The sequence below is a fragment of the Lolium rigidum genome, chromosome 4 (assembly GCF_022539505.1).
Source record: "Lolium rigidum isolate FL_2022 chromosome 4, APGP_CSIRO_Lrig_0.1, whole genome shotgun sequence".
NCBI classification, from domain to species: domain Eukaryota; kingdom Viridiplantae; phylum Streptophyta; class Magnoliopsida; order Poales; family Poaceae; genus Lolium; species Lolium rigidum.
In genome coordinates this window covers 46,955,658-46,977,448 of record NC_061511.1, presented here as the reverse complement: position 1 = coordinate 46,977,448, position 21,791 = coordinate 46,955,658, and the positions used below count along the sequence as shown (strand labels likewise).

At 46.2% G+C, this 21,791-nt stretch overlaps 3 protein-coding genes across 4 annotated transcripts; 1 reads left to right on the top strand and 2 right to left on the bottom strand.

Moving 5' to 3' along the window:
- Positions 1-3,566: 3,566 nt before the first annotated feature.
- LOC124705936 (polygalacturonase inhibitor-like) lies at positions 3,567-4,600 on the top strand. Its single transcript, XM_047237616.1, has one exon. The coding sequence runs from the start codon at positions 3,567-3,569 to the stop codon at positions 4,581-4,583; it is 1,017 nt and encodes a 338-aa protein (XP_047093572.1). The 3' UTR covers positions 4,584-4,600.
- Positions 4,601-6,400: 1,800 nt separating this feature from the next.
- Positions 6,401-8,975, bottom strand: LOC124648010. 2 transcript variants are annotated; one of them, XM_047187842.1, is made up of 3 exons: positions 7,735-7,939; positions 7,498-7,554; positions 6,401-7,061 (listed from the first exon to the last, which is right to left on the bottom strand). In XM_047187842.1, exon 3 carries the CDS (start codon positions 7,045-7,047, stop codon positions 6,496-6,498), a length of 552 nt encoding a protein of 183 aa, XP_047043798.1. In that variant the 5' UTR covers positions 7,048-7,061; positions 7,498-7,554; positions 7,735-7,939; the 3' UTR covers positions 6,401-6,495. The 2 variants fall into 2 exon arrangements, with proteins under 2 accessions (XP_047043798.1, XP_047043797.1); XM_047187841.1 differs by lacking the exons at positions 7,498-7,554; positions 7,735-7,939 and adding an exon at positions 8,877-8,975.
- A 5,338-nt stretch (positions 8,976-14,313) lies between these two features.
- On the bottom strand, positions 14,314-18,638 carry LOC124707963 (putative ankyrin repeat protein RF_0381). Its single transcript, XM_047239656.1, has 13 exons — positions 18,507-18,638; positions 18,359-18,421; positions 18,103-18,276; positions 17,847-17,978; positions 17,600-17,739; positions 16,958-17,044; positions 16,391-16,516; positions 15,883-16,035; positions 15,735-15,782; positions 15,505-15,606; positions 15,028-15,198; positions 14,839-14,918; positions 14,314-14,734 (listed from the first exon to the last, which is right to left on the bottom strand). Exons 1-13 carry the CDS (start codon positions 18,532-18,534, stop codon positions 14,665-14,667), a joined length of 1,374 nt encoding a protein of 457 aa, XP_047095612.1. The 5' UTR covers positions 18,535-18,638; the 3' UTR covers positions 14,314-14,664.
- Positions 18,639-21,791: the final 3,153 nt, after the last annotated feature.

Genomic DNA, 21,791 nt, shown 5'->3' with positions numbered 1-21,791 from the left:
TAGCCATGCTCTAGCTTATGTGATAAGCAATGAATGATCAAGATCTTGAGTGCTTGATTCTAAGTGAAGAATTCAAGTTATGGCTCTAAGTCGGTGTCATGATAGTCTCATAAGTTGAGCTATGGTTGACGAAGATTTAGAGCATGCAACCAAATGAAGAATTCTTTATACACCTCAAGATAGTATGATAGAGCATGAGAAGATACAAGGTTGACCAATACAATGTGTGAAGATGTGCATCAATGGAGCTTTCCCATCATAGTGTATGGGGGAGCATTTGTGAGTCTTCACGAAGCAACATTGATCAAGTGAGGCATTCCGGCTTGAGTGGAGCTTGAAGAGTTATCATCAAGATCAAGCGGGATGCGCAAGGCAAAGGTATGGCCTTGCTAGGTTTTCCTTTTACCGGTCTCAAGGTGGATGTTGGGAGACCGGATTATAGGATAGATAGCCGCACTATCAAGAGGGGCTTTCGGTTGGGTAACTTGATCACATCGTCTTAGGGAGCTCAATCCTTTGCATACTTTGCATATCCCTATTGCTTCTTGGTATTTCTCTGTGAGAGGTTCTTGAGCTTGTTGCTAGCTTTACAACAAGCCCAAGTTCATCGAAAACGGAATCCGCATGCATCTTCTATTGCGTTTTCGAGTTTGGACGTCTTCACCGTTTCTTGACGGTGGGAGACTCCCTCTCTAAAATCATCTAAAATGTTCTGTGAGGAGTCTCCATATTTCCAACAAAATTGGTTTCATGTCAATCGGGGTCCGGACACAAAAGTTATCACAGTTCTTGTATAAAATGCTTTCCTGCTCACCCGGTCAGGGACCCGGTTGGACCGGCCTCTGCGCCGGCCGGTTCCGGTCTGCCGCCCGGTCGAACCGGGTGCAGGACCGGGCGCCCCGGCACCAACCGGCTCCTGCGCTGATGCCATCCGGGAGGTCTACTGCGCGTCAATTCCTAGTTCCGGTCTCGGTCCGGTCCCTGCCCCGGTTTGGACCGGCTGGTCCGGTCCCTGGCCCGGTCGACCGGTCTGTGGACCGGATGGCCCGGTCGGTGGTCCGGTCTGACCAGCCCCTGGACCGGACGGCCCGGTTCCTGGTCCGGTTGACCGGGTTCCTCGACTGCTGACTCAGCCCAACTTTTCCCCAACGGTTATATTTTGGCTTGGGCTATAAATAGCCCTTCTTCCACCTTGAGCAAGTCAGTTCTTCCTATTCTCTCTCCTCCATTGTTGCATTTTGAAGAACTTGCTCTCCCCCTTGATTCCTCCAACCATTCTTGCTCATTCTTGAGGATTTGAGAGAGGTGATCTAGATCTACACTTCCACCAATCCATTTCTCCTCTAAGTGAGGGAAACTCTTGGGATCTAGATCTTGAAGTCTTTTGTTGACTTTCCCCTTTGTTCTTCCTCTCCAATCTCATCCTAGCATTCGTTGCTTCGGTGGGATTCGAGTGTGAAGGACTTGAACACCTCTAGTGTTCTTGCTTTGCATCATTGCATAGTGTTGAGCTCTCCACCACGATTAGTTCGAGTGAGAGACCGTGAGCTTGTTACTCTTGGAGGGAAACCTCCTAGTTGGCTTGGTTGGTGCCCCGGTGATCTCTTCGTGGAAGATTGTGAAGGGGCTCGGGCTTCTCCTTCGTGGAGCTTGTGAAGTGGTTGTGGAGCTTGCCATCTCCGGAGCGGAGAAAAAGCTAACCGTAAGGAAAGGGCCATTATCTTTCGTGGGTGTGGTTCGGAGAATAGGGTGAGCCTTCGTGGCGCGGGAATCCTTCGTGGACCTCCACTCCTCCAAACGTGACGTACCTTCTTGCAAAGGAAGGGAACACGGGAATACATCCTCGTCTCCGCGTGCCTCGGTTATTTCTATACCCGAGCTCTCTTTCCTTGTGATAGCCATCGTGCTTGAAGTACATATATCTTGCTATCACTTGTGCTACATATATCTTGTGCCTATATCGCTTAGCTCTAGTTGCTATTGTTATACTTAGTTGAGCTTAGCATATTTAGGGTTTGTGCTTGTAAACTAAACGATAGTTTAATTCCGCATTCTTACAAGACAAATCCGCAAGAGTTTTTAATTGCCTATTCACCCCCCCTCTAGGCGACATCTCGATCTTACACGAAGGTTTCAGTCGAAAAGTACTCGACGACGTGAAAACTAAGGTTACGTGAGGCAATGAATCGATCCTTTCTTTGTCCCTCGACTCCCCCTTATATAGGAGGTGGAGTCGAGGGATTCACAATACACAGGTTACAGAGTCCGGGAAGGTTTCTAACTCATCCCGTAAGATTACAAGTATATTTTTCATAGTACAACTCTAGGTTTCCTTAATACTAACTTGGGCTTCCGAATCTTCATATTCATCGAGTCGTGGGCCTTCAGTAAACCCCGGGTACCATCTTCGGCAGGCCCATTGGGGATGCCTATGTCAGGAGGAGCAGACCGCCACCGCCATTCCCAGGGCTGACGCCCAAGGCTTCCTCCTGCTGCAGGGATGAACCCAACATCTCCACGTGTCAATGGTGTCATTGTCGGAGACGACGTGGTGCTCCAGGGGCGTCGATGTGAAGATTTTGGTCCACCCGAAGCCATCTTGACCTAGATCAGGCCCACCCACACTTGCTACTCTTTTGTTTTGTAAGATTGTAGTTAGTTATGTTCCTATCATACATTAGACATCAACTAATATGTAATATAAATTCAACATTTACATGACCGGCCTCTGCGAAAGACATAGAATATGCTCATGATTCAAATTAATAATGAGATTCAAATGCATTTAAGTGTATTTAATATATACATATATTTATTTAAAAATAAAAAAATATTACAATATCGTGGTACTACAATAAGATACTGCTTACAAGAAAAACGGTACTTTCAATATTGACACATATACACCAAACCTAGCAGTACATCGCATCCTTGAGCTTTGACCTGTTTCTGCAGACAAACCTACCAATGCGGCAATGTATGATCCAAACAGTTTCTGAATTGAGTTGGAGTGGAGTGACAAGGCAAGGCAGGCGAACTCTTCGTTTTGTTGTTTGTCCATACATCAATTGAAAGGTCATATTGTTGTTCATATCCATAATGACGTAGTTAATGCCTAATGATGCTTGCCCATAATCCATGTCAGTGAAAAAGAGAGAGGATTGCAAAATATCTGACCAAATTAAGCTGAGTGTAGTAATGCCTAATGATGCCTGCCCATAATCCATGTCCTAATTTCTATCCATGTCGGTAAAAAGAGACGATTAGCCTGCACTTTTGCTAGTACCTGGAGAAATATCTGACCCAATTAAGCTGAGTGAAGGGTCGCTGCCCAGGCAGGCATGCGTTTCTGTTGCCCATTATGCTGCACTTTTCCGAATGTTTAAACCCCACTTGCTTAGTGCAGCCCCTCCAAACTTGCACTTTTACCACGCTATAAGTACACTGCTCTGCACCATGCAGCTTCACTCATCAGCCACAAGCTCAGTAATTAAGCTAGTTAGTCTCATCAACACACACACACACACACACACAGCAAGCTAGAGCTCACTTCGAAACAAGAAGAGATGGCCGCCTTCCCTCTCCTGCTGCTGCTCTGTTCTCTCCTCCTCGCCACCTCGACGGCGGCGGACCAGTGCCACGACGACGACCACGCCGCCCTGGTCGCCATTGATACCGCCCTGGGCAGCCCGTACCACTTCGCGTCGTGGACGCCGGACTCTGCCTGCTGCGACTGGTACGACGTCGACTGCGACGCCGAGTCAGGCCGCGTCATCGGCCTCCGTGTGTTTCAGGACACCAACATGTCGGGCGCCATCCCGGACGCCATCGCCAACCTCACCTTCCTCCAGACCCTCACCCTCCACCACCTCCCCGCCATCTCAGGCGCCATCCCGGACTCCCTCGCCGCGCTCTCTAACCTTTCGCAGCTCACCATCTCCCACACTGGTGTCTCCGGCCCGGTCCCCTCCTTCCTCGGCCTGCTCACCGCGCTCACCGTCCTCGACCTCTCTTACAACTCCCTCACCGGCGCCATACCGGCGTCTCTAGCTGATCTCCCCAACCTTTCCAGTATCAACCTCCGCCGGAACCACCTCTCCGGTGCCATCCCGTCGCTGCTCCTCTCCAAGTCGCCCGACCAGGCCTACCTCTGGCTCTCCAGCAACAACCTCTCCGGCGCTATCCCGGCCGAGTTCGCCACCGTCGACTTCGCACACATCGACCTATCCCGCAACGCCCTCACCGGCGACGCCGCGTGCCTCTTTGGCGCGGGGAAGTCGTCGCTCCAGCACGTCGACGTGTCCCGCAACGCGCTGCGCTTCGACCTCTCCGGCGTGGAGTTCCCGGAGAACGCCACCTACATCGACCTCAGCCACAACGGCATCCGTGGCGGCATCCCTACGCAGGTGGCGAACCTTACCAACCTCCAGCAGTTCAACGTGAGCTTCAACAGGCTGTGCGGCGAGGTGCCCGCCGGCGGCAACATGGCCAGGTTCGACCGCTATAGCTACCTCCACAACAAGTGCCTCTGTGGAGCGCCCCTCACGGCGTGCCGCCAACGGCCCATCAACTACCTACACTAGCTACCTTCGTCGACGTGGGCTCGGACTTCCAGTTACCCAAACAAACATAAATCTCTACTTCCAAAATATGATATGGGAATTTCTACTTCCAATCAGTGGCAAAGAAGACACGAATTATGATATGGATAATGGATGTAATCTTTTATTGCAAGGATGTATGTAGTATATATATAATGGAAAATGATATTATGCATGTGTAATTTTGAAGAGTGTCGAATGTACCAGCTCTGCGACCTCTATCTGTTAAACTATGTAATAAAAATCTGTCGGCACTGATTGGGTAATGATTTGGTAGAGGTAGGGGTTTTCAGGATTATGATCCACTTAAGATCATGAGCTGCCCATAATGAAACCGCAAGTAGTTGTGAATATCTCCTTTTTCCCTAATCTAAGATTGGAGAAAGAAGATATAAGAGGGACCTATGGAGAATGTGGTCATGGCACTGGGGGTCACACAACTTGTCCCGCATGTGCATTTAAGTCACGGAAGTTGCAAAATGTGCGAATGAGTCACATAACTTTACTTCAGTGTGCATGTCAGGTCACAAATCGGTCTGCTGTCTGGTTTTGCAAAAATACAGCCGGAAAATTTGCAGAAACACCCTTACTATATCTATTCCCTGGATCTGCTGTCTGGTTTCAAAAAATTACCGCCAGAAAATTTGTAGAAACACCCTTACTATATATATTTCCTTATGAAGTCAATCCAGAGTGACCAGCCTATCCAGCGGGTCCCACATGTCAGGCGCGTAGGAAATAACTAAAATGGAAATTGGCGCAGGATGGGGATTTGACCTTGAGACCTGCTGGGTACATGCAGGCGCGTAGAACCAACAAACCACATGATCGCTTGAGTACAATGGGTAGATTAATCTTATTATATTACTCCCTCTGTCCGTTAATAGATGTCCAGTGGTTCGTCTAAATTTAGATATATCTATACCTAAAAAATGTCTAGATACATTCGAATTTAGATAAATTTTTGACATCTAAAAATGGACAGAGGTAGTATATATTACTCTGGAGAATTAGCATATTTTAAAATTTGAAATTTAAAAATACAAATTTTATTTCGGAAATACATATACATTGTTATTATGTACGTGAGAAGTTGCGGTAAAAAATCGTTATGATTTGGGCTGTTGAAAATAATAATTTGGAAAGTATATATACGAGTTGAATACGACACCGTGCCTATTTTGATTTTTCTTCTTTCTTACGCGCCTGATAGGTGGGACCCGCACGGACAGGTTGGTCACTCTGGGGCTGACTTCTTCAGGATATAGAGATAGCAAGGGTTGTTTCTGCAAAATTTATGGCGGTATTTTCGCGAAACCAGACAGCAGACCGGTTTGTGACCTAGCGTGCACACGGAAGTAAAGTTATGTGACTCATTTGCACATTTTGCAATTTCCGTGACTTAAGTGCACATGCGGGACAAGTTGTGTGACTCCCAGTGCCATTTACTCGAGAAACTTAGACTACTAAATAGAAAATATTTTTAAATCATGGCATGGGTCTCCTTTTTTTCTTTCTTTAGAGTTTACATGGGATGGAGACCAAAAGATTATAAATAGCAAGCAGTTATCCGCTTCATACGGGATGACGCAATCTTGTGAAAATGAGAAGAGGGTTTCATGACATTCAGAAACTACCGCTGGATCGCCAGTTTGCTTATCTGCTACTCATCAAAAGAACTTAATTCGCAGCTACAATCCATGTTCCATCTTGCAGCAGAACGTGGGGAACCCCAAAGTTCAAGGACACCCACTCAGGCCTCACCCTAGAACGGTGCACTGCAAACCGTTTGTCGGAATTAATCTACACATGTGTTTGTTTCAGGTCACACCCAGAACATCCAGGTTATTCAAAACCATCCCAACAAGGCAAAATCGTGTGCCTGCCGCCTCACTTATTTCATCGCAACGCTGCTGCTATGCCTGGCCATGCGGACGCACGCCTCGAACCTCTTGACCGCCTCGGCGCACTTGAGCGGGTCTTTCGCGGCGTTGCTCACGTAGCACTCATGGCAGGCTGCCTTCTCATCAGCGCACGGCACGGGGTTCTGGTAGGGCAGCTTGAACTCCCTGTCATGCAGCTCCTTGGCTCTCCTGGCGAGCTCCTGCTGCATCCCAGCCTCCTGCTTGTCCAGCTTCTCCAGCACCTTCACACTCTCCGCCACCACGGCGCGTATGGCTTCCGCCTCCTGGATTGAGGGCGAAGGTGGTGGAGGAGGAGCAGGGGTAACTGGCAGGTACACGGGGGGTGGCAGCTGCCACCCGGGAGCAGGGGCGGGGCTGCTCTTCGGCTCGCTTGGAAGCTCCCTCCCATTGTCCTGAGGCTCTTCTGGTTGTTCAACAACCTTCTTGGGCTTGGGTTTCCTGACCCTCCTTTTCACCTTCTCGTCGTCGCGGGCGAGCTGATCGATCAGCTTGGTGCTTATCTGGATCGTGTATTCACCCATAGCAACCACCAATCCTGAAATACCATCACAAGGGGAAAAAAAGTCACTAACAACAACATCTAAGGATGTTCAAGGAAGCAAGTTTTCAGGAATCTGAAATAGTAGAACAGCTGGGCTCTACTGTGAATGCTTTTCAGTACAGTATTATCTACATGTTAAATGGATTGAATTATGAGGCAATAACAAAATGACTGCATAAATATAGAACAAAGAATGCTTTCCAGTTAGAAATTTAAATGCCTCGTGCATGTTTGTTAAGTGTTACATAACAGAATGATGAATATTTGGCTCTGCACAGAATTCTGCATTACCAACATGAGAGCACCCAAAATTGTACATGCTCTCCAGTTAAAAAAAAGGTCACAGATTATATAGCAGACTTAAATAAACATGTGCAAAACAATAAATAGGAACTCATAGTATTGCATTTTCCAAGAAATACTAGTTCACCTTGTGGCTTGTATTACAGAAGCAAATGAATAGCCAATATTGCTACTGCACGGAATTCTACATTAACAACATGAGGGAAACCACAGTTACAGAATGCTTTCCAGTTAAAAGGTCAGGAATTATCATAATCAACATTTCTATTTTCAAGCTTTCAGATCCTACAGACGTAAATAAACATGTGCACAGCAATGCAATAAAAACTTGCTGTAGTGCATCTTCCAAGAAACAATAGTTCACCTGGTGGCTGCTACTAAAGAAGAAGTGAATAGCCCATACTGATTCAGAGGCTTATGGATCTAAGAATTGGGAAACAAGCTGACTGTTTTGTAGTATAATTCCACTATGCAAGCGCAAGGCAGCAAATATATCCGTCAAGGGCAAACAGGACAGACCGATGGATTTGAGAGGAACTCATAGCCATGCTTTCGTCGAGTCGTTTTCTTAAAATCACGGCGATTCACGACTGTACAACGACTTATGGCGACTATACAGGGACTTTCGTCGACTATACACTGGGTTGACGACTCACTTTTGAGCCGCGACTCAAAAAGCTTGCTCATAGCAACATATTCCCTAAAGATTCCACCGCGAAGGGGGATGCTAATGGCAGGTCGATGGCATTAATGGAGAGGCATTAAACAAGGGGCCAGGGCATGAACTTTTAGTCAAGTATTGTTTTTAAATAATTCTGCTCAAATTATGGAGTAACATCTTTAATCAAACAGACAAACATATTTCCTATAATTCATACGGCTATGAATTTTTTGCACAACAGTTCTTTTAACGCTATGCAGATAAACTACTTGTCATCACAGACAGCTCTACAGAGACAAACGAACATCAGGTATCTAATATAGTCACATGGAAAATTTGATATGTAATCCTGTGTAACAGGACCTAGTACTGGGCATATAGCAGATTAGGGGAGGTGAGCTTGCTCCAGCATGTATAAGACAACAGCTGACTTGCATACAGCCACATTTACCAGATTGCAGCTTAAAACAGAGTTATGATTTAACTAGCGCACAATGCAGGGACTTTTCCACAATCTGCTTGCCCTATTCGACACGAATCAGAATCTTCAACTAGCCCGAGTAGAATTCACAGCAGGGCAGTAAAGCATCATGGACTCCACTTTGCAGCGTCCCTCTGAGCCTCCAGGGGCGGCGTCAAAACGCTGGGCACCTGGAAAGCAATCCCCCAATTTGTTCCCCAGATCCCGGGCAGAATACAAGTGGATGGAGCAACCACGGCCCCCGCAGCACGACAGCCCTGGCTACACACGGCAAGCGAGGCCGATCGAGATCCAAGTGGATTGGAATCGATTCGATTCTTCGTAGCAACAAGGTACAATCCGAGCAAGGCTAGGGCTTCCTTACCGAGAGAAGGGGGACGAGGAGCCGCCGGCGCCGGAGCAGATACGGTTGAGAGGGGGAGGACGAGGAGATCTGTTCCGCTTTGAGGCGTGCTCCGGCGGATTCCGGCTTCCGGCTTCCGGCGGGGAAGAAGACGAGGGTTTCCGGCGTGGGTACGAGAGATGCTTCGCGTCTTCCCCTCGCGACGGACAGGGACACCACAAATAACAAACCAAAAATATACTATGTAAATTTATTAGCCTAACCGCTTCTTTTTTACTACATGTGTTCCAGTTATAAATTTGGATCATATTAGAAAAATAGAACGTCATGGAAAATCTACACTTAGAATGGTCGGCAGATTGCCAAACCCGATGGACTAGGACTAACCCATGTCGTTCGTGCGGACAGGAGGCGACAACCAAAACCCATATAAGATTCCATCCCTCTCTCCGGCGGCGCAGCCGGTTCGCTTCGCCTCTGATGACTATACGACTTAGGAGGTGTGGTCGACCATTGGCAAGATAGAATGAGAGAGGTTCGTCGGTGTAGGCATGTGCCGACGGCATGTAAGGTTATGCCGACGGCAATTGTCGTTGGCGTAGAATCGGTTTACTTTATTGGGTCAAAGTCACTGCACGTCTCTTATATATAGGCGTGGTTTTGGTACGTAACCTTACCCCAGCGCATGCTATCATTGCCGTCAATGTGCTTTGAGATAGGTACTTCTTTTCTCCTACAGTACTAGTTTTTAGTGTGACCCATAGTACGAGAGCGCGTGCAGGATATTTGAAACCGGTTTCTGTTTGTGTGTATGTTGTTGTGATGTGAGGATTCATATTGAATTCAAAAATGACCTACTTATACAGCTCTGGGCAGAACGTTGGGCCACATACCTGCAGAAATTTCAAACTAAAGCGATACAGTCCAAGCGCTGGATTCCTGGGCTTTAGCAGGCCACAAACGTTTCCCGTTGTGGCATTTTGTTTGTCGTTCAAGCAGCTTCATGTTTTTGGTTCGATTTGAAATTGCAGCCAGGTTGGGCCGGTACCGCAGTGGACAACTCCCAATGCGTGCGTGTGCTGCCGATGGGACAAGGAGCTGGAGCTGCTCGCTATATATCGCCATGCGCACGCCTGCGCCGGACAGGAGCGCGTCATGTGTCGCGCACTAGAAGAGAAGAGAACGGTGAAGTTTTCTGTTGTGCGCGTGAGGCTGGGGGTGGGCCGATTCAGTTCCCTCGGTCGCACGGCACGGCTTGCAACAGCTTGCCGTGTACGACTCAATGCACACAAAGGAAAGAGAGAGAGAGTATATGCTTGTATCCATGGCTATGTGCACGATCGAGCAGCCTCACGCTTTTGCTGGGTTAATTAACATACGTATCCCCTACCATATCTTGGTGTCGAATGTTATTTTATAGGTCGAACCAATTATACACCACCAGAATTATAGTATTCTAGCACCCTCCTACCAATACATCGAGCACCTTGGTTGAAATAGTATAAAGTACCTATATTGGATCACCCCATCTAAAAATACATCCGGCCCTAGTTAAAATAGTAAAGTACCTAATAAACTAATAATCACACTTGCAATTCGTCAAATATGATGTCACGTGTTATTTTATAGGTCTTACAAATTATTCAGCAACCGAAATTTAGTATTCCAGCACCCTCCTAACAATACATTCAGTACCTAGAACTTAAGTAAATTGTCAAGTACGATACCGCATGTCATTTCATAGGCCGATCAAATTATTCAGCACCACAACCTAAATATTCGGCACCGCAACGTATCTTTTAACGCACCCTTCTAAAAATACATCCGGCACCTGGTTTAAATTCCGAAGTACCTAAAAATGTACTCAAGAAAAAAGATAATCAAACTTGCATATGGTAGAACCGTTGTCAAAAGTGATTTTATGGGTCAAGAAAAATTATTCGGGACCAAAACTTAACATTTCAAGCACCCTCCAATAAGTTCATTCGGCACCCGGTTGCAATTTTTAAGTACCTAAAAATGTAATCAAAATTTCCTAAGGTAGGTCTGATGCCAAAAGTCATTTTCGAGGTCAAGCAAAATTATTCGGCACCGCAACATATCTTTTAACGCACCCTCCTAAAAATACATCCGGCACCTGGTTGAAATACCGAAGTACCTAAAAATGCACTCAAGCAAAAAGATAATCAAACTAGACAATGTTTAGTACCAAAAATGCCATTGTCTCGCACCTTGGTTAATGTATATTCGGTACCTGGCGATAAGAGAGAAGGTACCTAGTTAAATTTAAGTACCATCAATCTTATTATCTCGTGCCTTGACTAGTATTGATCTGGTACCCGATGGTAAATAAGAATCGGTACCGACAGTCCAATTATCTCGCACCTTGGTTAATGTATATTCAATACCTGATGATAAGATACAAGGTACCTAGTCAAATTTCAAATTTGGTATCATCACTCTTCTTATCTTGTGCCTCAATTAAATATATCAGCACTTAATGTTCAAAGCTCCTTCCTCATAATTCATCCAGCACCTAGTCAAAATTTTGAAGTACCTAAAGTTACTCTCAAAAGATAATCAAACATGCAAATCGGTAGGTCTGATGTCGCGAGTCATTTTTTATGTCAAGAAAATTAGCGGGCAAGGCAACTTGATTATTTAAGCACCCTCCTAAAAATAAATCTAGCACCCCGTTCGACATTGTTAAGTAACTACAAACAGAGTAAATCTAATTAATCTTGCATATTGGCCCAATGTCTCGAGTTTCATAGGTAAAGCAAAAAAAAAAAAAAAATCTCGCACCACAACTTAGATTTTCAAGAACCCTCCTAAAACTACATCCGGCGCACGGTCAAAATTTTGAAGTACCTAAATTTAATCTCAGATTGATTCGGGCAGCAGTGCAAAGCTTGCATCTCTCCTGGAGATCTTCACCTCTTTCAATTCCTCACTGTCCCAAGTGGAACCAACATGACAGCAACAAGGGGAAAATAGGTAAGGTTGGAGGTGAACCAAATTGAGCGTACAATCAGCACATGAAAGATCCGAGAAGTGAAGTACACTAGAACACGGTGAAAGGGAAAGATTGCTTGAGGGCTAATTAAATATTACTGAATCACACAATAATCTAAATGGACACTAGATCCCATCAACAGAGAATGGCCTCTAGATACACAAGTGAATAATTCACGACAATTTTGATATGTTCTATTCCCCTTGCTTGAGATTTGGTGTTTCCAATTGTAAGATGGCCTTTCTCCATTCTGCTAAAACTATGGACTGCTACGACTGTCCCCTACAAATCAGTCAAAATACATTACTACACACATTTGGTAGCAGGGAGTGTATGTTTTAGTATGTCTTGCAGGAAATCTACATGGCAAAAAAATCAACAATCCAAAACAAGGATTTACAGTTAATAAGTCGTCCAAGGACATCGAATCATACTGATGCAAAGAGCCACAGCCAAGGACCAATAATTTAATCAGCATCTTTACACCAGAATCAAAAGGACATATTTAGACATATAGGATTTGATGCCAAGAGACAGAAAATCACAAGCAACCGGATCATGGTGTAGAGCTCCGGCGTATCAGTGTCCTTGGTGGAGTGGCAGTGGCTTGTTGGTGCTGAAGTGTGTGCGCATTGTCCCATCCGCCGACAGGGTCATCTGTACGAGCACGCAGTGGATGGGCCCGTGCGAGGGAGGGCTTGGTGTTCATCCTCTTGCGGAAGAAACGGAGGTACTTCATCTGCTGCCGGACCAGCCCGTCGGAGATGCTTATCTCCTCACGCCGGAGGGGAAGGAGCTGGGTGCAGCTGGGGAGGACCAGGTCGCGTCGATGGGGAGGAGCAGTGGGCCGGCGCAGGCGCGCAGAATGGGAGGGGGCACGGCCAGACCCGTGGGTGGGTAGCAGGGAGTGGACGCCGACTGGGAAGAAGGCAGGCAGGATGTCCTCGGCTCGGGGGGAAGAAGGCCGGCGATTCGCGGGATGTGAGTCGAGAGGGGTCTGCGGGGGCGCCGATGGAAACGGGGTGAAATTAGGGCCACGGCGACGCTGGGGCGCTATATGCGCTTCCGAGAGAAATATGCCAAACCCAACGGTCCAAAAAGAAACGGACAAGCCCAACGGCTCCTCTACAGAGCGCAGACTGTTGCTGCTGGTCTGCCCAAGAGTCAGACGCGGGTGCAGGGTATCGGGCCACTAAAAAGGAAAATGTTCGTTTGGAAAAGAAATTGCCTATTCTTAGCACGGATCTTGGCTGCAGTTTGGTTACATACCAAAGCTTTTGCATATATATATATATACATCACTAGACCTATATTTAACATGGCAAGCCTCTTGTCGACGAAGAGATCATCGCCTACCTACTGTTTGGTCTTGGCGAGGAGTATGATTCTCTCGTAGACGGATGCGATTGCAGCAAGGACCTGGAAAGGTGAGGAGTGCTTCGGTGCCCTCTTCTCAGCTCCATGGTTCTGAAAAGCTGGAGGTGCTTCATCTTTTTTTTATCTATGGAGCTGCTTCAGCTTTTGGTATAAATACGTGGAGTTGATTCCACAGAACAAGAAAACACGAAGCGGTTGTTTATTTACATTCCACTTCCATCGATAAGTGACCAAACCGTTACACACATTTTATCTTTCTTCCCTCCTCTCGCGGGCATGTTTCCCAATACCCTGATTTGAATTCACCGCAACGCGATTCACGTCTGCCGCCACCGAATCGAGGCCGTCGGCGAACGAATCAACGTACCTTCCATCGGAGTCAAACTTGTTCGATTTGTTCTCGCTGCCGCGCAAATCGAGTTGTAGCTCGCTGCCGCTGTCGCCAGAAGCTTGTTGTGGCCACCTCAACCAACTTCATCCTAGGTGAGGCGGCGTGGGAAAACAAAGGGATGTTATCCATTACATCCGGGAGCATTGGCAAATCGGGAAAGAGTCTCGACGTTAGGAAACATGCCCAAAAGAGGAGCAGAACTGCAGGAGGAGAAAGATAAAACGTACGTAATGTTTTGGTCATTTACCGGTGGCAGACGTAAATAAACAACCGCTCCGTGTTTTCCTGTTCCGTGGAATCAACTCCACGTATTTATACAAAAGCCAAAGCAGCTCCACAAATTAAAAAATAAGTTAAAGCAGCTCTAACTTCTCAGAACCATGGAGCTAAATGGGGGGACACGGAACGGAAGCACTCCAACTTTTCAGAACCATGAGCTAAGGGGACACCGAAGCACTCCTCCGGAAAGATACCCGAGTTCAGATGCGCAGCAGTGCAACGAGCCCCAACCGTACAAGACTCCTCTGCTAGCGTGGTGGTCGTGGAAACCAAGAGGGAACTATGGTGGCCCAACTGGTGGAAGTAACAATGGAGGCAATGATCGCGGTGCTGGCAACACTGTTCAGAATGTACAACCATTGCAGACAGAACTAAAATCGCAACAATAACCAGTGTAATCAAAGTAAATGATGATGGTAATAATATTGAAAAGGAAAATCCGCCAGACGTTACTCATAACAGGCCATTTGTAACATCTACTCACACTCACACAATATGCAAGTGCTCTCGCTTCAGATCATCTCCGTGTCTGTTTCACAAACCAGATTTCCCTCTCTGACTGATAACTATCACGGCAGTACTCATACTCATACAGTGCGAATCAAGTTACAAAACCTGGCTAAATTTCTAATCGAATTTGAGGGCATCTTCCTTGACCAAGAGGGAATGGATTGCAGATGCCATTCTAGATAGACAGATGCTCATCCAAGCAGCTAGCGCAACTTCGGTTTGTCACATCATCGGTCTCATTCAGACTGCTTTCCGTTCGCAGGCTTGTCCGTCCCGTGGAACCTCCTCCCCTCCTCCACCGCCTCCCTGTCGTCACAATCGACATAAACAATTGAGTAAAACAACAACCAACTGTAAATGTCTCTCTATCTCTGTTTCAACGGACACGGGTTATTGTTTTTTTGGATTACCTGAATGCGCTCACGAGCTCTTTGTTCTCAGGCTCAAGCTGCACCCCCTCGTAGAAGGCATTCGCGGCTTCTTCGAACCTCTGTCACAAATAAGGGCACTCTTGAGTGAACCTATATGAATCTGTATAAAAATAAAATAAAAAACAAGGGCATCGAATTAATCTCCGGGCAACTGTGCAAGCGACAGACCTGCAGCAGGCGCAGAGCGGCACCTTCCCTGAAGCAAGCCTTTGCCCAGTCCGGCCTCAGTGCCCGGCACGCTCTCGCATCCTCCAGCGCACGCTCGCCTTGCCCTGCCCGCAGCCAACAGAGGCTTCTGTTCGAAAACAGCGGAGCCTCGTTCGGGTCGAACTCGATAGCCTGAAATGCACAGTTTTGTTCCATTGTCATGATTTTTTAAGTTAGTATAACCCACTAGACTTGCAATACTTGATAAATGAAGGCTGTAATGGCTTGGGACTGCATCGATACTCAGATGTCATGTGAGCTAACAATTATATTTCTAGCCTGAAATGCAGAGTAATTCACTAAACTTATGACCACTGGATAAATGAAGGTTTGCTCCAGATTGCATCAATACTAAGGTGTCGTGCAGCTAGAGTTCTAGTCTTCTACAGTTATTTTTGTCCCATGCTACCTCTTTCAAGAAGGAAATGATTCTTTTACCTGTGTATAGGCATCCACCGCTATTAGGTAGTCCTTTCTTCTGAAGGCATCGTCGCCTCTCGATTTGGCTTCCAAGGATCTCTTTTTCGCCTCAGGTGACACCTGCATGGTAATTTAAGTCATGTCAAAACTGTGCCATCAAGATCCAATAGTTATATTGTCAAGTCTACTGTATCACTTAAAATTAGACTCCTTGACTGTCATTAAAAGCATATATGCTAATCACCCACCTCAACGGGTTGTCGGCTCTTTAAACTAGCTGCTTCGTTCACTTGTGCCTGTAGAACGTATTCAGATGTCAAAGTTGACAGAATTTGGAGCGGAGGTTTCATGAGCATATGAAGATATAAATCAGTCACAAATAGAATCACGTAGCACCTTTTCCTCAGCCATTTTAGACAATGTGTACTCTACTATTCCATCAACAGTCCAGTTCGAAACGCCTGGGATTGGAGAAGTCAATGGTAAAAGATGTTCCACGACTTCAAGGTTATCCCTTAATGCAGCAACCTGTATGGGCTTTAGTCCATCCTGTACGAAAGAAATAAGGAAAAGGCAATCAGCAGTTAGCTTCATTATCCTATCTTTTCAATGAAATGAAACGCAAAGATTCCTTTGCGTTTTCTCGGGAAAAAATGTATATATACGCAATGCTGCTTCAAATAATTATTACCTAATAAAGAATTAGTTTAGAAAGGGACTTTTATAATTTTCCATACTTCAGGTTTGCATGGAAAAAACAGTCAAAGGTGGTTGTACACTCTAGCTAAAATGTAATGCAGAATCACGATGATTATAGATATTGTAATAGGAAATAGAGGAAACTATAGCATTGTTACAGATTTACAGTAGCAAATTATATAAGTGTTCAGACATGGTGACTTACATCATCAGTGGTATTTGGGTCACCTCCAGCTAGAAGCAAACATTTGACCATTTCCAGATTTCCACTATCTGCAGCAATATGCAATGGGGTTGCTCCACCAGCCGTGACATTTGGGTTTGCACCTGCCTATGTTGCATATTATTAAGTTAATTATCGTGGGAGAGGCATTAGCGGATAATGAGCATATCAGTAAACAAATATATGCAACAATGCTGTGTATTATATCAATGGAGAAACCAAAGAAAAGTAGCAGGGGGGAAAAGAGAAGAGAATAAACTCCCTCCGTTCTAAAGTAAGTGTCGCAACTTTATCTAGATATGGAGGTACCTACAACTAAAATGCATCTAGATACATCAGTATCCAGACAAAGTTGCGACGCTTATTCTGGAACGGAGGTAGGTAGTAGTTCTGTTTATGTGTATGATTGTCAAATTCCCATCGCACAAACCACATTGTCGAACAAGGAAACAGAGCATCGAGTAACCAAAGACCAAGCAATGGCATCAAAGTGACGAAAATGAACCAAACAAACAATCCTTTACCTACTCATCCAGTTAGATTATGTACCTGGATTAGAACCTCCAAGCATGGGATGGAACCAGCAGCAACAGCAGACAGCAGTGATGTGATACCATCAGCAGTTTCATTGTTTGGCTGCAAGAACAAGGTTTGGAATAACTTGCTTCAGTAGGAAAGTTCACCACACCCCACCTAACTAAACTGACTACACATACAGTAACAGTGGCGACACTACAGGTGGGCCATACAGGGCCGTGTCCCGACCTTCCTTGCCAGCTTTCCCTTAGGATTTTCTATAAATGCGGCCCATTAGCAGCAAATAGCTTACTTACAGCCCACCCTCCGCTTACTGGCGTCATTTTTTTTATAGATATCACTTTTTGGCGATCAACATGGAATGGCATTGACAGTGCTAAAATGTACATAACATCACTAAAATCGCATTATCAGAAGCTATGTGTTGCCTGAGGATTGGTAAAGATGTCATATCTACAATATAAATTCCGTAGCAACACACGGGGTCTTAGCTAGTAGCTACAAATTAAAGAGTAATCGTTCTTCCAAACAGAAGATGCTAAGATTAATATTACAGCATGTTACATGGTTGGAAACAGTTTTCTGCTTTGATAATTGGCTAAAATTAGCACATAGATGAGATTAAGGAATTGATGGAGAGAACACATAGACTACCTTAGCATTGTGTTGGAGCAGAAGTTTGACTGCCTCTTGCTGTCCATGACCAGCAGCCCAAACAAGGGGAGTACCGGCGTCACTTTCGGATTCGACATCAACCCCCTTACCAAGCAAAAGCTTCATAAGCTCTATGTGTCCTGCATCAACAAATGACATGACCAATTTTCATTCAGATTTTTCTTCCCTTCATCAATGTGAAAAAACAAGAGCAAGTAGAGATCGATTAGCATCACGACCCCCTTACCTATCCCCGCAGCATGATGCAGTGCCGTGGCTCCCATATTAGACGCAATGGAAGGGTCAGCACCGTGGCCGAGCAGGTACTCCGCGGTCTGCAGCCGGCCCTGCCGCGCCGCATGGATGAGCGGAGTCTCACCTAGAAATTCCACCACCATAGCAAGCCAAGCCTCAATTGAATTGCAGACGAACACGAACACGAGAATGGGACCAATTAAAACAGTAAGCAATTCAGCACGGGGTTACGCTAGGGGTTACGATACCATCGTCGTCCTTGGTGTCAACGGGGAGGCGGAGCTGCTCGACGAGGAACTGGCAGACCTCTGTCCGCCCCTCCCGTGCCGCGAAGTGCAGCGCGGTGCGCTTGTTGGCGTCCCTCACGCCGGCGGCCACGGCGGCCGCGCCCTTCCCGTCCTCATCGAGCGCTGAGCCGAGCTCTGCAGAAACAACAGAAGCAAGCAGATGAGCAAGCTTTGCGGGACAAAATTGTTGGCCGCCCTCGGGAGGCGGGGGACGTACTCCTGAGGGCATCGAGGTCGCCGGAGCACGCGGCCTCCAGGAAGCCTTGCACCTTGCTCCGAGCTGCGGCGAATCGGGGGTGAGATAGCGTGAGTGAGAGTGAGGTTTTGGGTTACGACGGCGAGGTGGATCGATTGGTGGGACGTACCTGAGAGGGCGGCGGTGGCGTCGGCCATGGCAGGCGAGGAGAGCGTACGCCGGAGCTGGGGGAGAAGGGAGAGGTTTCTAGAAGGTTCCGGAGGCGGCGCCGGCTTCAGAAGGGGGGACGATGAGCTATAGAGCAGAGGTAGTTGTATTGTACTAGGCGTAGGCGGGCGTCTCTGGAAGCTTTCAGGCCCACCTGTGATCCAGCCCAACTGGTATCTAGAATACTTTTCAAAATAATTCCATTTCCTTTTACGCAAAATAATAATAATAATAATAATAATGCTCATCTCTTCCCATCAAACTTATAATAATAATAATGCTCATCTCTTCCCATCAAACTTATATAGTCTGAAAAATGATACTAGGCATTCCGTCCCATCAAACTTATCTAAGGAAAATTTAAATTTATCTAAATGTTATTTATTATTTTGATACATTTAGATTTAAATAAATCTCATATAAATTTCATGGAATGGAGTACTACATTTGGCTTCGGTAAAATTAAATAAAATACTGTAGCAATTAAATCTCTTCCCTACAAAAATTAGCACGTTGTATTGACTAGATCAATGATCATGCGTTGCCATGGATCTTCAATTTTTTGTTATTTAAAAGAATTAAAATATATATAGATCATTTTTTAATATAAAAACCTAAATTTCAAGTCAAAAAAATACACCGTGTATTAACCAAGTGCGCGGCGGCTTTTTGAGACATAGTCTCGCGTCGCTCCCGGGGGGCGGCTTGGGCGAAACCCTAGCCTCCGTCCCCTACCCCTCATCCCCCGCATCTCCTAGCTGCCGCCGGAGGAAGCCAGTGGGCAAAGCCCGTGTCAGCACACATCGATGGTGGTGGGTTATCATCTTCGAGCGCGACTAGCGGTGGCAGGGGCAGGGGCATCCTTCTCCTCGCGTGGGGGATCTCCTATCGAAACTTCACTACGGCCTTGGACGGCGTGGCTCGTCCGACGAAGATTGAAGACGTGGCGGCGGCCCCAGACTTCTTCGACGACCTTGGTGATCGTTGTGGCCACAAGGCAGGCATAGCATCTGGTTCAGGATACTCACTACAGCTCAGCCCCTCATCTTCGCATGGTGCGTGTGGTGGTGGCGGTGCCCGCTGAGATCTCTAGTCTATTGTTGGAAGCCAGCGGGAGGCGGTATGGGGCCCTGCCAAACTGCTTAATAAAGATGGCGATCCTTGGATTCTTCTCGCCCCAAGATAGTGTTCTGCTTGATGCCGGCCCTCATTGATCAGGCTGGTGACAATTTTTGAAAGGCTCTGTCGGCGATCTCCATTGGACGCCTAATACCTGTAGATTGTTGGATCGGATGGGATGCAGTCATGTGCACCCATACTTCTAGTCGTGCGGCTTTAGGAGGGAATGTCGTGAACCTTCGCTGGTTGTTTTCATCAACGACAGAGAATTTAATGGCGGCCAAGGTCTAAGGTCCAGTGTTGGCGGATTGAGTCTTCGTTGCGATGAGGACATTGCTTGGTGTTTCTTGACTTGTAGTAGTGAAACAGCAAGCTCTATCTCTATATGTTTTGTGTGTTTAATAATGTAACGGTATGATGTCTACGGGTGCTTCTATTCTTGTAGACAGTGTTGGGCCTCCAAGAGCAGAGGTTTGTAGAACAGCAACAAGTTTCCCTTAAGTGGATCACCCAAGGTTTATCGAACTCAGGGAGGAAGAGGTCAAAGATATCCCTCTCAAGCAACCCTGCAATCACGATACAAGAAGTCTCTTGTGTCCCCAACACACCTAATACACTTGTCAGATGTATAGGTGCACTAGTTCGGCGAAGAGATAGTGAAATACAAGTGGTATGGATGAATATGAGCAGTAGTAACGGCGCGAGAAAAGTGCTTGCTGGCATGCAATTGATGGTAGTAATATTGCAGGAAGTAAAGATGCAGTAAAACAGTAAACAAGCGATGATTGCAGTATTTGGAAACAAGGCCTAGGGATCATACTTTCACTAGTGGACACTCTCAACATTGATCACATAAATAAATAAGTTCTCTTCCTTTGTGCTACATATACTCTTGTTTGATAATGAACACCATTCGTTGTGTAGGGCTACAAGAGCACCTCAATGCCGGAGTTAACAAGCTCCACAACATTCGGCATTCATATTTAAGTAACCTTTAGAGCATAATAGATCTTTGCAATTTAAACCGAGTACTAACATAGCATACACACTGTCACCTTTACACTATGAAGGGGGAATAAATCACATCAATACTATCATAGTAATAATTAACTCCACAACCTACAAGAGATTATGATCATAACCTACGCCAAGTACTACACGATGCACACACTGTCACCATTACACCGTGAAGGAGGAATAGAATACTTTAATAACATCACAAGAGTAGCACTCATCATATGGCTCATCATATGGATCTCAATCATGCAAAGCAATTCATGAGATCATTGTATTGGGGTATAGAGAGAGAGATTAACCACATAGCTACCGGTACAACCCTTAGCCTCGATGGAGAACTACTCCCTCCTCATGGGAGACAACAGCGTTGATGAAGATGGCGGTGGTGTCGATGGAGAAGCCTTCCGGGGCACTTCCCCGTCCCGGCGGCGTGCCGGAACAGAGACTCCTGTCCCCCAGATCTTGGCTTCGCGATGGCGGCGGCTCTGGAAGGTTTCTCGTACCGTGGCTTTTTTGTATCGAAGATTTAGGTCAGGGACCATTAAATAGGCGAAGAGGCGGAGTCGGAGGGCTGACGAGGTGGTGACACAGTAGGGGGGCGCGGCCCTGGCCCTGGCCGCGCCACCCTGGCGTGTGGTGGCCCTGTGGCCCCCCTCTGCTGGCTCTCGGGTGTTCTGGAAGCTTCGTGGAAAAATAGGATGCTGGGCATTGATTTCGTCCAATTCCGAGAATATTTCCTTACTAGGATTTCTGAAACCAAAAACAGCAGAAAACAGGAACTGGCACTTCGGCATCTCGTCAATAGGTTAGTTCCGGAAAACGCATAAATATGATATAAAGTGTGTACAAAACATGTAGGTATTGTCATAAAACAAGCATGGAACATAAGAAATTATAGATACGTTTGAGACGTATCAAGCATCCCCAAGCTTAGTTCCTACTCGCCCTCGAGTAGGTAAACGATAACAATGATAATTTCTTAAGTGACATGCTACCAACATAATCTTGATCAACATTATTGTAAAGCATATGAGATGAATGCAGCGATTCGAAGCAATGATGAAGACAATGAGTAAACAACTGAATCATATAGCAAAGACTTTTCATGAAT

What these genes read in the sequence shown, in the direction of transcription:
- LOC124707963 (XM_047239656.1), bottom strand. Translation starts at nt 18,534, where the DNA reads ATGGCCGACGCCACCGCCGCCCTCTCAG. An exon ending in CGACCTCGATGCCCTCAGGA is followed by an intron (nt 18,277 to 18,358) that starts GTACGTCCCCCG and finishes TTGTTTCTGCAG; the next exon opens with AGCTCGGCTCAGCGCTCGAT. An exon ending in ACCCAAATACCACTGATGAT is followed by an intron (nt 16,036 to 16,390) that starts GTAAGTCACCAT and finishes TCTTTCGTACAG; the next exon opens with GATGGACTAAAGCCCATACA.
- LOC124705936 (XM_047237616.1), top strand. Translation starts at nt 3,567, where the DNA reads ATGGCCGCCTTCCCTCTCCTGCTGCTGCTCTGTTCTCTCCTCCTCGCC.
- LOC124648010 (XM_047187841.1), bottom strand. Translation starts at nt 7,047, where the DNA reads ATGGGTGAATACACGATCCAGATAAGCACCAAGCTGATCGATCAGCTC.